Source organism: Gymnoscopelus microlampas (genome assembly GCF_963454915.1).
Source record: "Gymnoscopelus microlampas genome assembly, chromosome: 19".
NCBI classification, from domain to species: domain Eukaryota; kingdom Metazoa; phylum Chordata; class Actinopteri; order Myctophiformes; family Myctophidae; genus Gymnoscopelus; species Gymnoscopelus microlampas.
In genome coordinates this window covers 3756769-3774293 of record NC_139956.1, presented here as the reverse complement: position 1 = coordinate 3774293, position 17525 = coordinate 3756769, and the positions used below count along the sequence as shown (strand labels likewise).

The 17525-nt window shown below is 38.2% G+C and overlaps 2 protein-coding genes across 3 annotated transcripts in view; one reads left to right on the top strand and one right to left on the bottom strand.

The window, feature by feature from the left end:
* LOC311034806 (uncharacterized protein) overlaps positions 1 to 17525 on the top strand; it is a 313846-nt gene that overhangs the window by 12933 nt on the left and 283388 nt on the right. The window lies entirely within an intron of this gene.
* On the bottom strand, positions 8256 to 10603 carry LOC311034722 (serine/threonine-protein kinase/endoribonuclease IRE1-like). 2 transcript variants are annotated; one of them, XM_084042690.1, is made up of 7 exons: positions 10104 to 10603; positions 9828 to 9988; positions 9526 to 9746; positions 9264 to 9387; positions 8591 to 8682; positions 8418 to 8436; positions 8256 to 8369 (listed from the first exon to the last, which is right to left on the bottom strand). In XM_084042690.1, the coding sequence occupies exons 1-7, from the start codon at positions 10393 to 10395 to the stop codon at positions 8277 to 8279; spliced, it is 1002 nt and encodes a 333-aa protein (XP_083898816.1). In that variant the 5' UTR covers positions 10396 to 10603; the 3' UTR covers positions 8256 to 8276. The 2 variants fall into 2 exon arrangements, with proteins under 2 accessions (XP_083898816.1, XP_083898815.1); XM_084042689.1 differs by having other exon boundaries at positions 8262 to 8436.

The following is a 17525-nucleotide window of genomic DNA, read 5'->3' as shown; positions in this document are numbered from 1 at the left end:
CTCACGTACTCACGTACTCACCTACTCACCACTACAGACAGAGGTTACTAGAATTATAGTAGGATGCTACACAATAAGAAAACAACCAGATGGTATCTGAAATATGAGCAACATACTGTATGCTGAATGTATTTGCTCAATCTAAAACTCTCTTGCTTTGCAGATATTCAAAACAGGGCAAGATTGGCAGATTTTGGAAAAAGCCGAGCATTACCCAAAGGACAAACGACCCATTGCACAACCAGTGCAGGAACATCATGCTGGACGGCAAAGGAGACGTTGGATGACAACAACAGTGTTGTCAGATACAAAAGAAGCTCTGACATCCAGGTTGGGTTTTTAGTAGCTGCATAGCTGCTCTAGAAACAGGCTCAGACGTGGTCATACGCGACATGTATTTGTTCATTGGCTGTCCTGCGACATGTATTCGACATGTATAGACGGATTTCCGCGCGACGTCATCACAGAGCAGAATGCGCAATCTGCGCATGCCTGGGGGAAACGAATTGTTGCGCCGTTCACTCTGTTGTTATATTCGGGAGTTAGCTAGCCATAATTCTGCTATTATAGGCATAATAGGCATAATGCTGCTATTATATACAAACAGATCCAACTTCCAACAAATCATTTTTATTGAGTAAACAAGGTATTACAAACTGCATCATTTAATCTACTTTCATTAAACCCGGTGAAGATCATTTCTTTTATGAATGGACATTTGACCAGAGCTGCTGCGGGTAATGGCGCCCTCTATAGGCTTAGTTGGCTTACCCCCTCCTCTGCGCGGTCATATCCTCTCAATGTTTACAAACATGAAACCCGTCTGTATTTGTTCATTGGCTGTCCTTCACTACTTTAAGCCAATGGGGGACACTTCCCCGTTTAAGCCAATGGACGGCCCGTCCTTCGCAGCACCCGCCTCCCCTCGCAGCACCTCCCCTCCTGAAAGCAATCATAGTGAGAGGCTGAGAGTCATAAAGTCATTAAGTCATAAAAACTCGGCCAGCGGAGAATCTACTAATCATCTGTGATTTACAACAGCCGTTCTACTGAGCGTTACGTTCTACATGCTCATCACAATAGACATCGTGTCTCCCTTCAGTGTTGATTTAACTCTGAGGAGAAGTTCTTCTTACCTGTGATGACATGCAGTGGTGGAAAAAGTACTCAAATGTTTTACTTGAGTAAAAGTATGCATGCAGCTGCTAATAATATGACTGTCAAGTCAAATGTATTCTTGTTTTATTGCGTGAGAACAATTTAATGAATGTCAACAACATTAAAATGTTCTTACTCATTTACACGTTCATTCTAAAAGGTGACTGGGATGTTGATATACTACATCCTGTCTGGAGGAGAGCATCCATTTGGTACAGGAGTTAGATGTGAAACCAACATTCTGGAAGGACAGTACAACCTGGAGCATGTTCAGGATGTGGTTGCCATGGATCTCATCGAGAGGATGATCAATGGAAACCAGGAGGAACGACCAACAGTGAAGGAATGCTTGGCTCATCCTCTATTTTGGTCAAACGACAGGTATAATAGAACAGTCAAACATTTTCCATTCCACATATTATTCACTCATTCACTGATATCTAAATGTTATTTAAGATCATATTTATCAGTTTGATCCAATGGTAAGGTGCTTATGTCCTAGCCCAATGCTATCATTATTTATTGTTTTATTTTTCCAGGAGAGTAGACTACTTGAGAAGGATTGGAAACCAAAAGGAAGTTGAGAACTGTCCAGATGATGACAAGGACCTCATCACTGTACTGGACCAGTATGCTGAGCAGGGACAGTTCAACACATGGAAACACAAGGTGACTTTATTGCTAATTGTGTGAGAATTCTTAATCACAATTGCCCTTTGATCTTAAAGGAGAAATCCGGTCATTTTAAGTGTTATGTTTGATGTGTGTCAAATCACTTACCAACGTATAAATGAAAATCGCGTAAATCCACAGAGCCCCCTATCGACCCCCACCGTTGTCATTGTAGGAGGATATAGAATAGCCCAAATTCGCCTATTTTAACCAATGCAAAGTCTGTTTTTTTGCTTCTAGTACTCATTGTTGAGTCCCATGATAATGTAACAGGCGCTAAAACTCCCGACAAGCTAACGGCTAATAACAGAACGAGCTAATGCTGGTTGCTGGTTTCTCTCCCGACCTGGCAACCTGGGGCTGCCATTCAGAGAGATAAGCAGCCCCAGCGTTAGCTCGTTTGTTATTAGCCGTTAGCTTGTCGGGAGTTTTAGCGCCTGTTACATTATCATGGGACTCAACAATGAGTACTAGAAGCAAAAAAACAGACTTTGCATTGGTTAAAATAGGCGAATTTGGGCTATTCTATATCCTCCTACAATGACAACGGTGGGGGTCGATAGGGGGCTCTGTGGATTTACGCGATTTTCATTTATACGTTGGTAAGTGATTTGACACACATCAAACATAACACTTAAAATGACCGGATTTCTCCTTTAACTTATGTTTCTGTTCTGTATTTTACTCCTATTTTTTATTTCTATTTAAACTCCTATGCCTTTAATTAATGCATTGTTTATGAAATGTACTGTACAATACAAAATGTAAGGCTCACATCCCTCTTTGATCTTTAATTTTGTTTGTCCAGTTCCCTTCTGAGTTGCTTCAGAAGATGGAGTCATACCCTGAGAACTCATTTGGACTGCTGCGCTTCATTCAAAATCTCCATGAGCACTAGTAAGTTGAATTGGACTTAAAAACAACAAACAAGTCACTCAGAATCAGAATCACATCACAGGTTTACAAGTGTAAAGAAGTGTGTGTGTGCGTGTGCGTGTGCGTGCGTGCGTGTGCGTGTGTGTGTGTGTGTGTGTGTGTGTGTGTGTGTGTGTGTGTGTGTGTGTGTGTGTGTGTGTGTTTGTTTTCACCATCAGATGTGTCTTTGTGTTCACAGTGCTGAAGAGGCAGCTGGTGTTGACCTGATGGAGATGTTTCCTGCTCTGTTCGGATGTGTTTACCAGTTTGCCCAGCAGCAACACTGGAACTCAAGGATTACCGTGAAGGACATGTTTAAAACGTAAAATGTCTTCACCAGTGCTGTATGAAAGTCCACACTTTAAAGACATATACTCTCTCTCTCTGATTATTGAAATTGTCAACCCACCTGAACATGTATTTTCCAGTTTATGAAAGAGCTGGAGAGACGGGGAGATCCTTGTTACTGAACACTCTCTCTATAGCAGTGGTTTTCAACCCTTTTCATGCCAAGAACCCCTAAATTGATATACATTTGGCCGTGGACCCTCATCTGAAAATATTTTGTGCCAGGGACCCCCCCCCCCCCAGAAGCAAAGATTTCAATTAAAAATTTGCTTTAAAAAAAATATATATATATATTCAAAGACATGCACACATTTTCTAGATTTTTCAAAAATAGCAGATCTGCAAGCTCATAGCGCGGCTCTCTGAGCGTGCAGATCTACTATTTTTGAATAGCCAAAGCTAAGTGGTTAAAAAACACTGCTATTCTATAGCAATTATTACTATCACAATCAGAAGCGTAGCCAGCGCCAATGCTGAAAGAGGGACTGAACAATGATAACAATAACTCAACGTCTCTGCTTAACGTTAGCTGGATGGGCACTCGGGCAGAAAGTCACCTTCCCCCCAACAACACCTCCACACATGTCCACTGTTGGAGCGTCACAAACTGCATGTAAATGTCTGTTTAGGTGATTAACCGTTCAACAAAAGATGACTGGGGTGGGCAAGTGGGCAAACATGAGTCACCAAAAAAGTTCTGTCTTCTAACATTTGGGAGAGATTGAACTTAATGTTTGAACTACTATTAAATTAGACATGTTCAAGTACAGTAGTAGACTGTAATCGGAGGAGAAGGATGTGCATATGTTTGAAGATTTTTGAGTTCTTAACTTTGTTTGCTGTTGTAATTGCGAATTTCAAATGACTCAGTCATATGTGCTGCACGACATGGCTCTCTTTCTTTTTCTAATAGCCTATGGTGCTATAGCTACTTCTCAATAGACATACTGTAGGCCTATCGGCCCATGTTGTCCCCCTCTCTGCTATTCAAAAATAGCAGATCTACAAGCTCATAGCATGGCACCGAGTGCCGCTCTATGAGCTTGTAGATCTGCTATTTTTTTTTTTTTTTTGTTAAATCGTGAAAATGAGTGAATCTAAGGCAAACATTTGTAACTCAAATCGTTGCTTCTGGGGGGATTCTACAAATGTCTTCTAAATCCTAACGTTTCAATATCAGTGGTTCTCAAACTTTTTCATGTAAAGGACCGCAAAATGATGTGTATTTGTCCAAGAAACCCCATCTCACAATATTTTGTTCCAGGGACCCCAGAAGCAAAGATGTGTGTTACAAATGTCCCCTTCCCGTGTTTTATACTCTTTCATACTATGATGTCACGTGGCATAAACTGTCAATCCACAAGCTCACGTGTTGCGTGTGGGCTTGTAGATTGACTATTTTTTTTGCCACATGGCACCGTCGTAACACAACATATATTAATGTTATTAATGTTAAAACTGATTGTATGCATGATTACAGTTCATATATCATTTAATAAACAAAATTGAAAGGATACTTTGATTGATTTGATTGATTTCAGGAGGCCAAAAGAGGAGGTAGCACCATTTTCCCATTAGACAGCCGACCCCCCCCCCCCCCCTGTTCCTGTACATATCTTCCCCCCCCCTTTTTTTTTATTTCTTTTGTTGTACATAGTATTATATGTATGTATATATGTATGTGTATATATATATATATATATATATATATATATATATATATATATATATATATATATATATATATATATATATATATATATATATATATATATATATATATATATATATATATATATGTATAGATATATATATATAGATATATATATATTCTTGCTGTTTTATTTTTATTTTCTTTGTGTAATGATATTCGAACTGTGATGCCACTATATATGTCTATGAATTGAATACCAAGGCCCTCATTGGAAACAAGTCCGCAAGGACTTTTATGAACGGACCTGTTAGACAAAGTATTTTAAATGTAAATGTGTTGTTTTACATTTTTTGCCTAATAAAATATTCAATCAATCAATCAATTGAATACTTCATTAGTCAGAATTATAAACAGCACAAACACTATTATGTACAAAGGAGATGGAATTTACATTGACCTCCTCTTGTGGTCTCCTGATAATGTTTTTTCAGGCCAATTTTGAAAAAGACCAGTTTTATACATATTTTAATGGATGGTGTCAGGGTATTCCACATTGTGGTGACAGAGCATTAGAATGAGAACTTTCATATGTTTGGCTCCCTCTAGTGGTGTGGCTGTGGATGACACTCAGAAGTAGACCGGACCTAGACAGGTACTGTATGAGAGTATTGTCTCTTTGACTAGTCAAATACCATAACAATTCAAACCCATAAACATGTACATTACTACAATGAAATCCCTTCCAGGTAGTTGTGATACTTATGCTCAGATCTGTTGGGATTGTGGATCTACTCTCATTATAAAGATGTAAGGATCTACTCTCATAATAAAGATGTAAGGATCTACTCTCATAATAAAGATGTAAGGTTCTACTCTCATAATAAAGATGTAAGGTTCTACTCTCATAATAAAGATGTAAGGATCTACTCTCATAATAAAGATGTAAGGATCTACTCTCATAATAAAGATGTAAGGTTCTACTCTCATAATAAAGATGTAAGGATCTACTCTCATAATAAAGATGTAAGGATCTACTCTCATAATAAAGATGTAAGGATCTACTCTCATAATAAAGATGTAAGGATCTACTCTCATAATAAAGATGTAAGGATCTACTCTCATAATAAAGATGTAAGGTTCTACTCTCATAATAAAGATGTAAGGATCTACTCTCATAATAAAGATGTAAGGATCTACTCTCATAATAAAGATGTAAGGATCTACTCTCATAATAAAGATGTAAGGTTCTACTCTCATAATAAAGATGTAAGGTTCTACTCTCATAATAAAGATTTAAGGCTACAGTGAAGAGTATCATTCGTTCTTACCCACTGTATGCTGACATTCACTCCAAAACCTTGTATAAGGAAGTATTTGTATTATGTATTTCTTTGACATCAAGAGAAAATCTAGCTTGAAGCTGCAATTAAAAGGCAATACAACATTAAATAGATGGATTAAGACAGGGGTCTTCAACGTTTTCAGGCTAAGGACCCCCTAGCTGAGAGAGAGATGAAGCAGGGACCCCCTATTATATATTGTATAAAATTGTTTTTCAGGTTAGTTTTTTTTTTTAACTTAGTCTGCTCTTTTTTCCCTCTACACCTATAGCGTCTTTGCCAAAAATAAAGGTTATGTTCAATAACACACACCCTCACCACACACCTTCTGCAGAATGTGGGCGACTGACTGTGAAGAACGCAAATCCAACAATTACAGTTTACCCAATAAAAACACAAAACATACACTCTTGTGCATCATTGTACAAATGTAGTTTTGTTTCTGAAAAACAGACGTCTTAATAGAGAATGTTATTTTATTATCAAAGCAATCTTATTACAAAGATGTTTGAATGAGTCACAGACAATTAAAGCAGCTCCTCATAAACAAAGTTATTCCCTTCACTATCCTGTGTTCTGTTTACTAAAGAGCTAGAGAGACTCCTGTTACTGAACAAAGGAATCCTATAAGAATGTAGAGCTACTGACACTTATTGTAAGAATGAAATGTACCCTACCTTTAATGAACAATATATGATACAGTGGATATATACTGGATTTAATGAACAAATATGATACAGTGGATATATACTGGATTCATTGATTTAATGAACAAATATGATACTGTGAATATATACTGGATTTAGCAAATTTTCATTCACAGTAAGAATATAAACCAGACAACAACATACGTCACATCATAGGTTTACAGTGTAAATCAGTGAGTGAAATTTGTTTTTGTGCAAGTTCTATCGTTTGGATTATTTACAGAAAAGAGGGGGATGAAGAGGGAATAAAAAATAAATGGAAAAAAGAGACAACAATGTAGCTACATATATATTTTTTCTTTACATTTTTATCCCACGATTTTGTAACCTTATTTTTTACACCCAGTGCCAGTTGTCCATGTAATCCCGGGCAGTACCTTCCCTCTGCCAACGTAGGGAGAAATGTATCTAAATATTGACACATAGCATATCCATCCAAAAACATTTATGTACATGAGTGATGGCCGTTTTGATCAATCAATTTGTCAATCAGTGCTTGTCTGTCATATGGGATTGTATGTCCAACGGCATGAGCAAAGAAGGAAACAACTGGATGATGTAACGGAGAGAAACACAGGCCTCATCACCCTCTCGTAGCGTGGACGTCACATACATCATAAAAAATCAAGTAAAAAACAATAAAAACAAAAAAAACTATGATATAAAAATAACACTGTAGCATCGCATCGCACCATTTAGTTTACTTTCAGCTGTTGGAAGTTCAGTTTAGATCGTACTACTGCATGTGTAGCAGTGTTGATTTTGACAGCAAATTTTGATTTAGTTTTAGTCATAGTCTTTTGAATAAAATTCCATTTAGTTTTAGTCATATTTTAGTCACCTGAAATGTTTTACTGTTTTAGTTGACTAAATATCATACAATTATAGTCGACTAAATCTACAGTTTATTTAGTCGACTAAAATGTATGTTGGCGGTGCCTTGATGCCGTCGTAATGGCTGATTTTACACTTGGTTGCATGCTGAAAATAGACGATCTACTGTTGTGAGCTTGTAGATCTGCTATTTTCAGAGCGCAACACCCGAGCGCAACCAAACATAAAATTACTTAATTGTCTTTTAATGGATCTTTTCTCTAGTCCCTCACTAACATTTTAGTCTAGTTTTTATTTGTTGACGAAATTGCCATTATATTTAGTCTTACTTTTAGTCGTCATAGCTTAGTTTGTATCTAGTTTTTATTTAGTTTTTGTCAGTGAAAAAAGGTAGTCAACGAACATTTTTCGTCATAGTTTTAGTCGACGAAATCAACACTAATGTGTAGTAGAGGTATAGTCAAACTGAAGCTGTTTGTTTGCAAACATTGAGACTGGGATTGAATGGGAGGCTCTATGCCCTCCCGGTGGGGACAACTAGATTGGGAGGGGAACATGTTTTGTTACTACATATTGGACTCTTTAATCACTGAGTCATTGAATACTGATTCTTCCATTGGTATACAGTAGGCTGAAGAGTGTCTTTATTTAATGGGTTTGTGGACTTTCATACCGAACATCTTCTGTTTGAAACATGTCCTTCAGGGTTGGCCTTGAGTTCCAGTCTTGTTTTTGGGCAAACTGGTAAACACATCCGAACAGACCAAGAAACATCTCCATCAGGTCAACACCAGCTGCCTCTTCAGCACTGTGAACACAAAGACACATCTGATGGTGAACACACACATCTACAGTGATATAACCATATAACTGTGTTAGTCTTATGGCCAAACCTCTTTTATAAGCAGCAAAAACACATATTTATTTAAGTTTGTGTTGTTTTTAAATGTAATTAAACTTACTAGTGCTCAAGGAGATTGTGAATGAAGCGCAGCAGTCCAAAAGAGTTCTCAGGGTACGACTTCATTTCATCCATATTCAACTCAAGTGGTAACTGTAAATAAATATACAACTTAAAGATCAAATGAAAGGGACTTGATAGTTTGCACACATTAAAAGCACATTTCATACACAGCTCTGGCATTTAAAGGGCTCACAAATGTATTTTAAGGGAATGAAGAGATAATGCAATATTCATTTATTCCCACTTCTAGTGTGTTTCACCAATTGAGGGCTCTAGTGAGACTGGAGACTGACTTAAGGCTGGAATGCTGACATTTTTAAACATCTGGTGTCAGACCCCAACCAACAGGTCCCTGGCACCAACCTCTCAACGAGACAGTGGTCTACACTCAATCAATTCAGGACTGGACATGGCCCCTGCTTGGCCAGCCTTCACACATGGGGCAGTAGCTCAAGCCCACTATGTGCTTGTGGAGAGGAGCAAACTATGGAGCATAGTATAAGTTTGTCCTCTCCAAAGACTGAAAGGAGGATTAGTCACCCTCCATACAGCAGATCAGGAAGCAACTGCTTGCCTTAAGAACTTTGCATTCTCTAAATAAACAACATTTAACATGATAGGCCTACATAATGTTGGATACATTTATCCAACACTATTAGTAATAAACTCACCTTGTGTTTCCATGTGTTGAACTGTCCCTGCTCAGCATACTGGTCCAGTACAGTGATGAGGTCCTTGTCATCATCTGGACAGTTCTCAACTTCCTTTCCAATCCTTCTCAAGTACTCTATTCTCCTTGGAAAAATAACACTGAATGCATTAGGCTAGAATATAAGTGCCTTCCCACTGGATCAAACTGATTATGATGAACTGAAATAATGTTCAGTTATCAGTGAATTAACTATGTGGAAGGAAGAAAAGTTTCTATCGTACCTCTCGTTTGTCCAGAAGTAGGGATGAGCCAAGCATTCCTCCACTTTAGGTCTTTCCTCTGGGTCTTCATTGATCATCCTCTCGATGAGATCCTTGGCAACCACATCCTGAACATGGTCCAGGTTGTACTTTCCATCCAGAATGTTGCCTTCACATCTAATGCCTGTGCCAAATGGATGGTGTCCTCCAGACAGAATGTAGTATATCAACATCCCAGCCACCTTAAGAATGAACATATAAATTGAGTAAGAACATTTTTATGTTATTAATTAAATTGTTCTCACACAGAATAAGAAAACAACCTGGACGTCGGTGCTTCTTTTATATGGGATTTGAGTTTTGTCCAAAGTCTCCTTTGCCCTCCAGTGTTTTGTTCCTGCAACTATTGTGAACAGGGTTGAGTGTCCTTTGGGTAATTTTCGGCTTATACCAAAATCTGACAGTCTTGCCTTGCTTTGAATATCTGCAAGGAAAATTGGGTATATCGACACAATAATCGGTTTTATGTTTAGCTAACAGCATATGTTGCATACATTTCTGATATAATTTGCTTATTTCATTTCTATTTCATAGCTTACCAATCAAGACATTCTGGGGCTTGATATCACGGTGGATAATTTTAGGATCCTGGCGATGAAGAATACTTAAGCTCTGGAAAAATTGTTGTGCAAGTTGTTTCTTCATCAGATCAGGAAGGTTGTGTTCAGTGATGTATTCTTCCAGTGTGTATTCACACAACTGAAGACCAAGATAACCAAAGTTTGTATCTTCTGTAAAGTCAACATATCGTACAATTGAAGGATCTTTAAGCTTTGGAAGACGTAAAAAGTCTTTCTCGTTCTTAAGCTCATGATAGAAGTTTTGAGGCATTCTTTTCACTGCGACTTCAGTGCCATCATCTGTTAACCCTAAGAAGACCTCAGTTCCTTCACTTCCCTTTGCGATGCGGAATTCTTGATCTGTCACAAACACCAGACTCCCAACTTTGGTAACTTTACAGTCATCAATGTTTGCAAGCTTCTCTAACTGTTGCCTCCATCTTTTACTAGTTTGGATCCATTTCCGTGGTTCTGGTGATGTAATAGGAATGATGTCAGCATTTAGCTCCTCTTGTTCTCCTGACATGTCTCTCATGTTAGACTCTGTAATGTAAAACATGGAAACGTCATATTCTGCACATATGCATATATATATATATATATATATATATATGCACATATGCATATATATATATATATATATATATATATATATATATATATATATATATATATATATATATATATATATATATATATATATATATATATATATCTGCTGTCCGGCCAGAACCAGCTAACTCCAAAATGGTAATTGTTCAGGAAATGAAAAACAAAATATACATTTTTCAGAAAATGAAGAAAACCTTATATTTTTAAAACAAAGCAATACTGCCTCATCAAACTTGGTATTGTGACTTTATATATTATCAGATACTTGCATGTGTCATTATATTATCACCACTTTACCCAAATCCAGCTCAAGTGGAGTTAGGAGGTTTTGCCCATCATTAAGTGGAGTTAGGAGGTTTTGTCCATCATTGATAAGAACAGCTGACAATGAATCTCAAAGCTCACAACACATCACAACGCATTGTGAGCTTGGAGATCAGCTATTTATGGTGTGCGCCATCCTCATATACTAAGTATAGATCAAGCTGAATACTGTACTTAAACAACTTTTATTTTAACATGCATTGGAAACATCCATGGATCTAACTGTTACCACTGTTGTTCTTCTACAGTTGAGTACAACAAACAATTCTGCCTCAATACTCAATACTAAATGTATTTAACAAAAGCAATCATGGCACACCAACAATAAATAAATGGCATATCAATAAAAAAATACATTCATGAATAATAGAATCTGTAGCCTATCAAATCTGTAGCCTACTGCACTAACAATAACAACAACAGTTGCATTTACCTATCAATCAACATTTTATTATTACACTGTTGTGTGTTGTGTGTTGCCTAAACCTTCCAGTCACTGGGTTGGTGAAAACACCCCGCAAAACGGTGACCAGAGCCGAGAGCAAATGACTGTTCACTTAAAGTCTCTGCTAAAGATGGAGGGTAAAGCATGAATGCAGTCTGACATGAGTGATATTCAGTCACATCCTGCATATTGGTTTAACGCTGAAATTACATAGTGAAAACTGTCCAAATTTATATCTGACAATTGGTCAAAAAAAAGTCTGAATTACGTTTTTTTAAATCTGTAGTATTTATATTTGACAATTGGCAAAAACCCTGTATATATAGTATGCAGCAGTGGAGAGCATGAGAGGAGGGGGGAGTTGTTTGTTTTTGACGGACAGTTTGAGGATCCAATGGAGTTGGGAGTTTTCGTCAGAGGCGCTTTTTAATACTTTTCATAGGTTATTATAAAAAAAAACTTTACACAGATGTAAGGGGGTTCAATAGCATTGATTTATGAAAAAAAAAAAACTGAAAATGGAGTTAGCTGGACACCGACGATATATAAATTGACATGATAGAAACATTCCTACAAAATAAATGTTTCACATAAATAAAAATAAACCTTTCTGCATTCATATTGTTTTTCTCCACCCACAAAAAAAAACCTGTCACCCTAAAAAACTGTACACTTTTGTACTTTTTTCTCACCATCTCCATTACTCTGCTGCTAACGGTTAGCCAGCGATCAACTGTCAGCCTCCTCCTATTAGCTGTCAGGCTACCTCTGCTGACTAGCAATCCCATCCCTTCTTGTAGTACACTCCTGGACAGAGCCGTTTCCACACGTGGCTTCAGTTCCTCCCCTGCCCAGTCAACCACGTAATAAAAACATGATGACATCTAATCTACTCAAACCGAACAGCAATAAAACTTGATCTCATGGTTGTGGCTGCCAAAGCACAGCACTGAGATGTTCTTCTGGCTGTGGACAGCTGCTCTATCTCCTCATCTCCAGAAGTCCTCAACCTGGGTGTCATCCATGACTCCACCATCTCCTTCCAGTCACACATGAAATCCATCACCAAATGTGACCACCTAAAAACATCTCCAGACTCTCTGGCCCTCACTCCCAGACCCTCATCTCTGCCTTCATCACCTCCTGTCTCGACTACTACAATGAAGTCCTGTTCAGTTTACCCAGCAAAGCCCTGGACAGGATCCAGTATATGCAAAACTCAGCTGCCCGGGTTCTCAGCCACACCAAGCCCTGGCAGCACATCATCTTACATCATCATACTCTGTCACAGACCCTACGGTCCTCTGCTCTCCAGCAGCAAACCTTTTGGTGACAGAGCCTCCAGTGTGGCAGCCCCGCCCCCACCCTCTGGAACCCTGGATTCATTTACAGGCATCTGTTCACCAAGGCCTTTGACTGTAATCTATATCATCAATATATTGAAGTTACAGTGTTCTCACCCTGCAGGAAGATCTGTCCTTCATCTGAAACAATATGAAATATTGGATTATATGATCATCTATACTTGTGTATAACTCATGTTCTTACACACAGTCAAAAGTTGTATGTATACACGGACGCACACACGGACGCACGCACACGCACACACACACACACACACACACACACACACACACACACACACACACACACACACACACACACACACACACACACACACACACACACACACACACACACACACACACACACACACACACACCTCCTTGACATATGATGGAGGCTGTGGCTTTGTCTCGTCCTGTAAAAGTAGAGACGTGAGACAGTGAGAGGTCAGTATGGAGACACTAATCATTTACAACTTCACATTATTAACACTCATTCCCTGCCAACGACGTCTTCGGACGTTTGTAAATCCAAAGCCCCGACCATTTCATCCGCAGATACACACGGCAGGAGATCACGTGATCCCAAGATTTAGTGCTCCATTCACTTCCTGGTTAATGTTTTTTGGAAATCACCTGTATATCGGCTCCTGTGTTTTGCTATGTATTTTTGTCGAGACATTATATTTTCAATGGCCTATAACAAACTTCCTTTGTGGAAGCACAGTGAAACACCGCGTGATTACCAATGATCAGGGGATTGATCATACTGGAGATACATATTCTTTTACTACTTGAAAAGGTAAGAAAATCAAAACATTGCTGGCAGTGGATGATTTATTTATTCTGGCAGTGAATGAGTTAACTGTATAGATTATAGTTACATGAATGGATGGATGTGTCAAATATGGATTCGAAAATAATATATAAATTAACAAATTAGTTCAAGACTTACTAGTTTGCTGCTCCTTTTTAAAGCATAAATAGTATAGCCTCATTATGAAAAATCCCAGTGGTGATCCAACCAAGATGATAATTATAAATGTAACCACAATCGCTGCAATCGCTCCTGCTGTCCAAGGGACCTCTGAAAGACAGTGAGTCATGATGACACAACTGTTATAACATTATAATGAATCAATCAATTCTGTGATGATGTTAAAATGGTTTAAGGCACAAAGGGGTCTTGTGGCCCAAAGCTCACAGGTTTGATTCCTGTCTGGTCTCCATTAACATCCATGTGTCCTGTATGGTACAGTAAGTCACTCTGGATACATGTACATGTATTATTAATAAATAAATACATACATAAAGACATCCTTCTGCTTTGTTGTGAGTCCAGAGTAGAAGCAGCTTCACAGGTGGATGAAGACTTTATAATGAAATGATAGTCTGATAGTAGAACTTTTTGGTAGAAACTCAACTTCTCGTGTTTGGAGGAGAAAGAATGCTGAGTTGCAACCAAAGAACACCATACCTACTGTGAAGCATGGGGGTGGAAACATAATGCTTTGGGGCTGTTTTTCTGCAAAGGGACCAGGACGACTGATCCGTGTAAAGGGAATAATGAATGGGGCCATGTATCGTGAGATTTTGAGTGAAAACCTCCTTCCATCAGCAAGGGCATTGAAGATGAAACGTGGAGCGGTCTTTCAGCATGACCATGATTCCAAACACACCGCCCGGGCAACGAAGGAGTGGCTTCGTAAGAAGCATTTCAAGGTCCTGGAGTGGCCTAGCCAGTCTCCAGATCTCAACCCCATAGAAAATCTTTGGAGGGAGTTGAAAGTCTGTGTTGCCCAGCGGCAGCCCCGAAACATCACTGCTCTAGAGGAGATCTGCATGGAGGAATGGGCCAACATACCAGCAACAGTGTGTGGTAACCTTGTGAAGACTTACAGAAAACGTTTGACCTCTGTCATTGCCAACAAAGGGTATATAACTAAGTATTGAGATGAACTTTTGTTATTGACCAAAAACTTATTTTCCTCATAATTTGCAAATACATTCTTTAAAAATCAGACAATGTGATTTTCTGGATTTTTTTCCCCTAATTTTGTCTCTCATAGTTGATGTATAACTATGATGAAAATTACAGGCCTCTCTCATCTTTTTAAGTGGGAGAACTTGCACAATGGTGGCTGACTAAATACTTTTTTGCCCCACTGTAGTTTTAATAAATGGTTTAATAGTTGACAGTTACAGGTATTGATAAAAACACAATTTCCATGTTAGTGCATGACATAATAGGGCATAGCAGTGGCGGCCATTTTGTGGTGCCACAGATCGAAAGACCATTCATTTTAGATATTTATGTAAATTATTATTATATATGAATTAATCCTGGAACCAAGCCATCCAGGCTCCTGGCGAGCAAAGGCCATAAAACATTTGTTTGAAAACCGCAAACAAAGGGTATTTATTAAATACAGTATATAATATAATTAAATGTTGACATATGTTATGCATGTCTCAATAGAAGAGCAGGGAGACAAAATACAACTATGCCAATTGTACAAGTTATATTGTATTCTCTACCATACAGATAATATAAGTTATATTGTATTAACATACTCTACCACACAGATTGGACAAAATTACATTTTATTCATAGTTATATTGTAGCACTTTGAGATTTGCCCAAATGTAAAGTGCATTATAAATAAAATTCACTATTATTGTTATTATTATTACTTTTACCCAAAGTAACATTTTGAATACAGGACCTTTCACTTGTAGCAGAGTATTTCTATATTGTGGTATTGATACTTTTACGTAAGTAAAACGTATCTGAGTACTTCTTCCACCGCTTCTGAGGGCTCTCTCAGTCGTCCTGACTCACTGAGACCCTGAGCCTTTTAGTATTGACTTAATGACAGCTATGTTGTCATGACCTTATTTGATGTTTTTCCATCCATTGCTTTATAAACAGTAAATCTTACCAACAAGGAGCTGGATAGAATTGTAGCTGTGCATGTTTGGAACAAGGTTTAGAACTAAACACTGGTACATCCCCTCGTCTGAGAGCTCCACCCTGGTCAGCTTCAGTGAGATGATACCACGATACAACTCCTCATGAAACAGAGACGTCCTCCCTTCATACAACGGGTTCTGATCGTCAGTGACACGTCCATCTTGGAGCACGTGCACATGCTGTGGCGTCAGGTCAGGTCTGGTCCACGTCACCGACCCATTCTCCATGTTGACAGGTGGTTCAATGTGACAAGGAAGGATGACATCCTCTCCCACCATGGCCATCACAGGCTGAGATGACCATAACACCTGTTGTCCTTAAAACAAAACAATGGATTTAGAGTAGAGATATTAATCTGTCTAAATGCGTATTTAGACAAATGTACAGTGTGTTGTGGTGTCGGGTCTGGATCTCATGAAATCTCATTGCACGTGTGATCAATCATATAGTGTGAACCACTAGATATTAATTATGACAGACGATTTCAACAAAGAGAGTTAATATAGTAAAGTGTGAAATACAAAGATCTCATTACTCCCCCGACCACAGGTAAGTCTACTACAGTGTAGTAGGCCTACCTGACATTATGTTTCCACTCCTAAACCCTATAGCAGCCAAAACATTTCCATATCCGTCACTACACTGTAATAACCTTTAAGTTATAATAATAAGTTGTATATAACGTTACCTGTCACAGATGTGTTGTAGCAGCTGGTCCATATGACCAGGAGAATGTTGAAATAAATCCACATCCATGACTTCATGGTACAAACACTGAACTCCATTACTGTTGTTGCTCCTTGAGAAAAGTACGGATAATGATGTCTATGCAATGTGTGCCAGTTCCCTTTTTTTGTTGATTTACAGCTGTACTGTATCACTCTGGTGTACTCTGGACTCGACATAAAACAATCCGCATCAATGCCATATCAACTTTTAAATGAGCCTATAAATGATCTTATCTGATATGCACCGTTCCATAGGTCACTGATTAAACACATTGTATTATGTTATAAATATGGACTCCAGGCAGACTGTTTCACTGTTACATTATAAACATAAAACATTTGAGTACATACGTATGGAGGAGTGCAGGTATAGTACTCAAATGGTAAATATGAATTATTACTATTAATTGGAGCTGAGTTAAATTAATTTGTCTCAAAACCATTAACATGGCAGCCTTTTAAAATATAGATTTTTTGGGGGGGGCATTATGTTATTTTTTTTATGACTTGGCAGGCCGGATTGAGATGGTCAAAGGGCAGGGTCCGGCCACCAGGCTGTATGTTGCCCATGTGTGGTATATAGTATAGTATGTACCTGTAGCTTACGCAAGATAAATGCGAACAATAAAGCACCTTGAACTTGAATCTTGACTCATTAAGATAAATATATATTTTAAACTAGAGTTTCTACTTCGATGTGGAGCAAAGTAAGGAAAAAGTGAAGAAAAAGCAACTTGTTTCTACAGTGACATGTGGGATTGTAGAGGGAAGTAATAAAGATACATCTTTTTAAAATAGAATACAATATGTTGTGCTCTGACATGATAGTGATGTAGAGTGAGATATCAACATGACATGAGGTTATAATTACATCATGTTCTGTCCCTTTAAGAGCAGCTAGACCAGTGTTTCCCAAGCAGTGGGTCAGGACCCATTTCTGGGTTTGTTTGTTTGATTAATTGATTGATTGGA

Bases quoted from the DNA above. Each gene is read 5' to 3' on its own strand.
- LOC311034722 (XM_084042689.1), bottom strand. From the start codon at position 10,395: ATGCCTCAAAACTTCTATCATGAGCTTAAGAACGAGAAAGACTTTTTA. The intron at 9,989-10,103 runs GTAAGCTATGAA...TTTTCCTTGCAG, and splicing joins GCCCCAGAATGTCTTGATTG to ATATTCAAAGCAAGGCAAGA. The intron at 8,683-9,263 runs GTGAGTTTATTA...ATTTATTTACAG, and splicing joins TCAACACATGGAAACACAAG to TTACCACTTGAGTTGAATAT.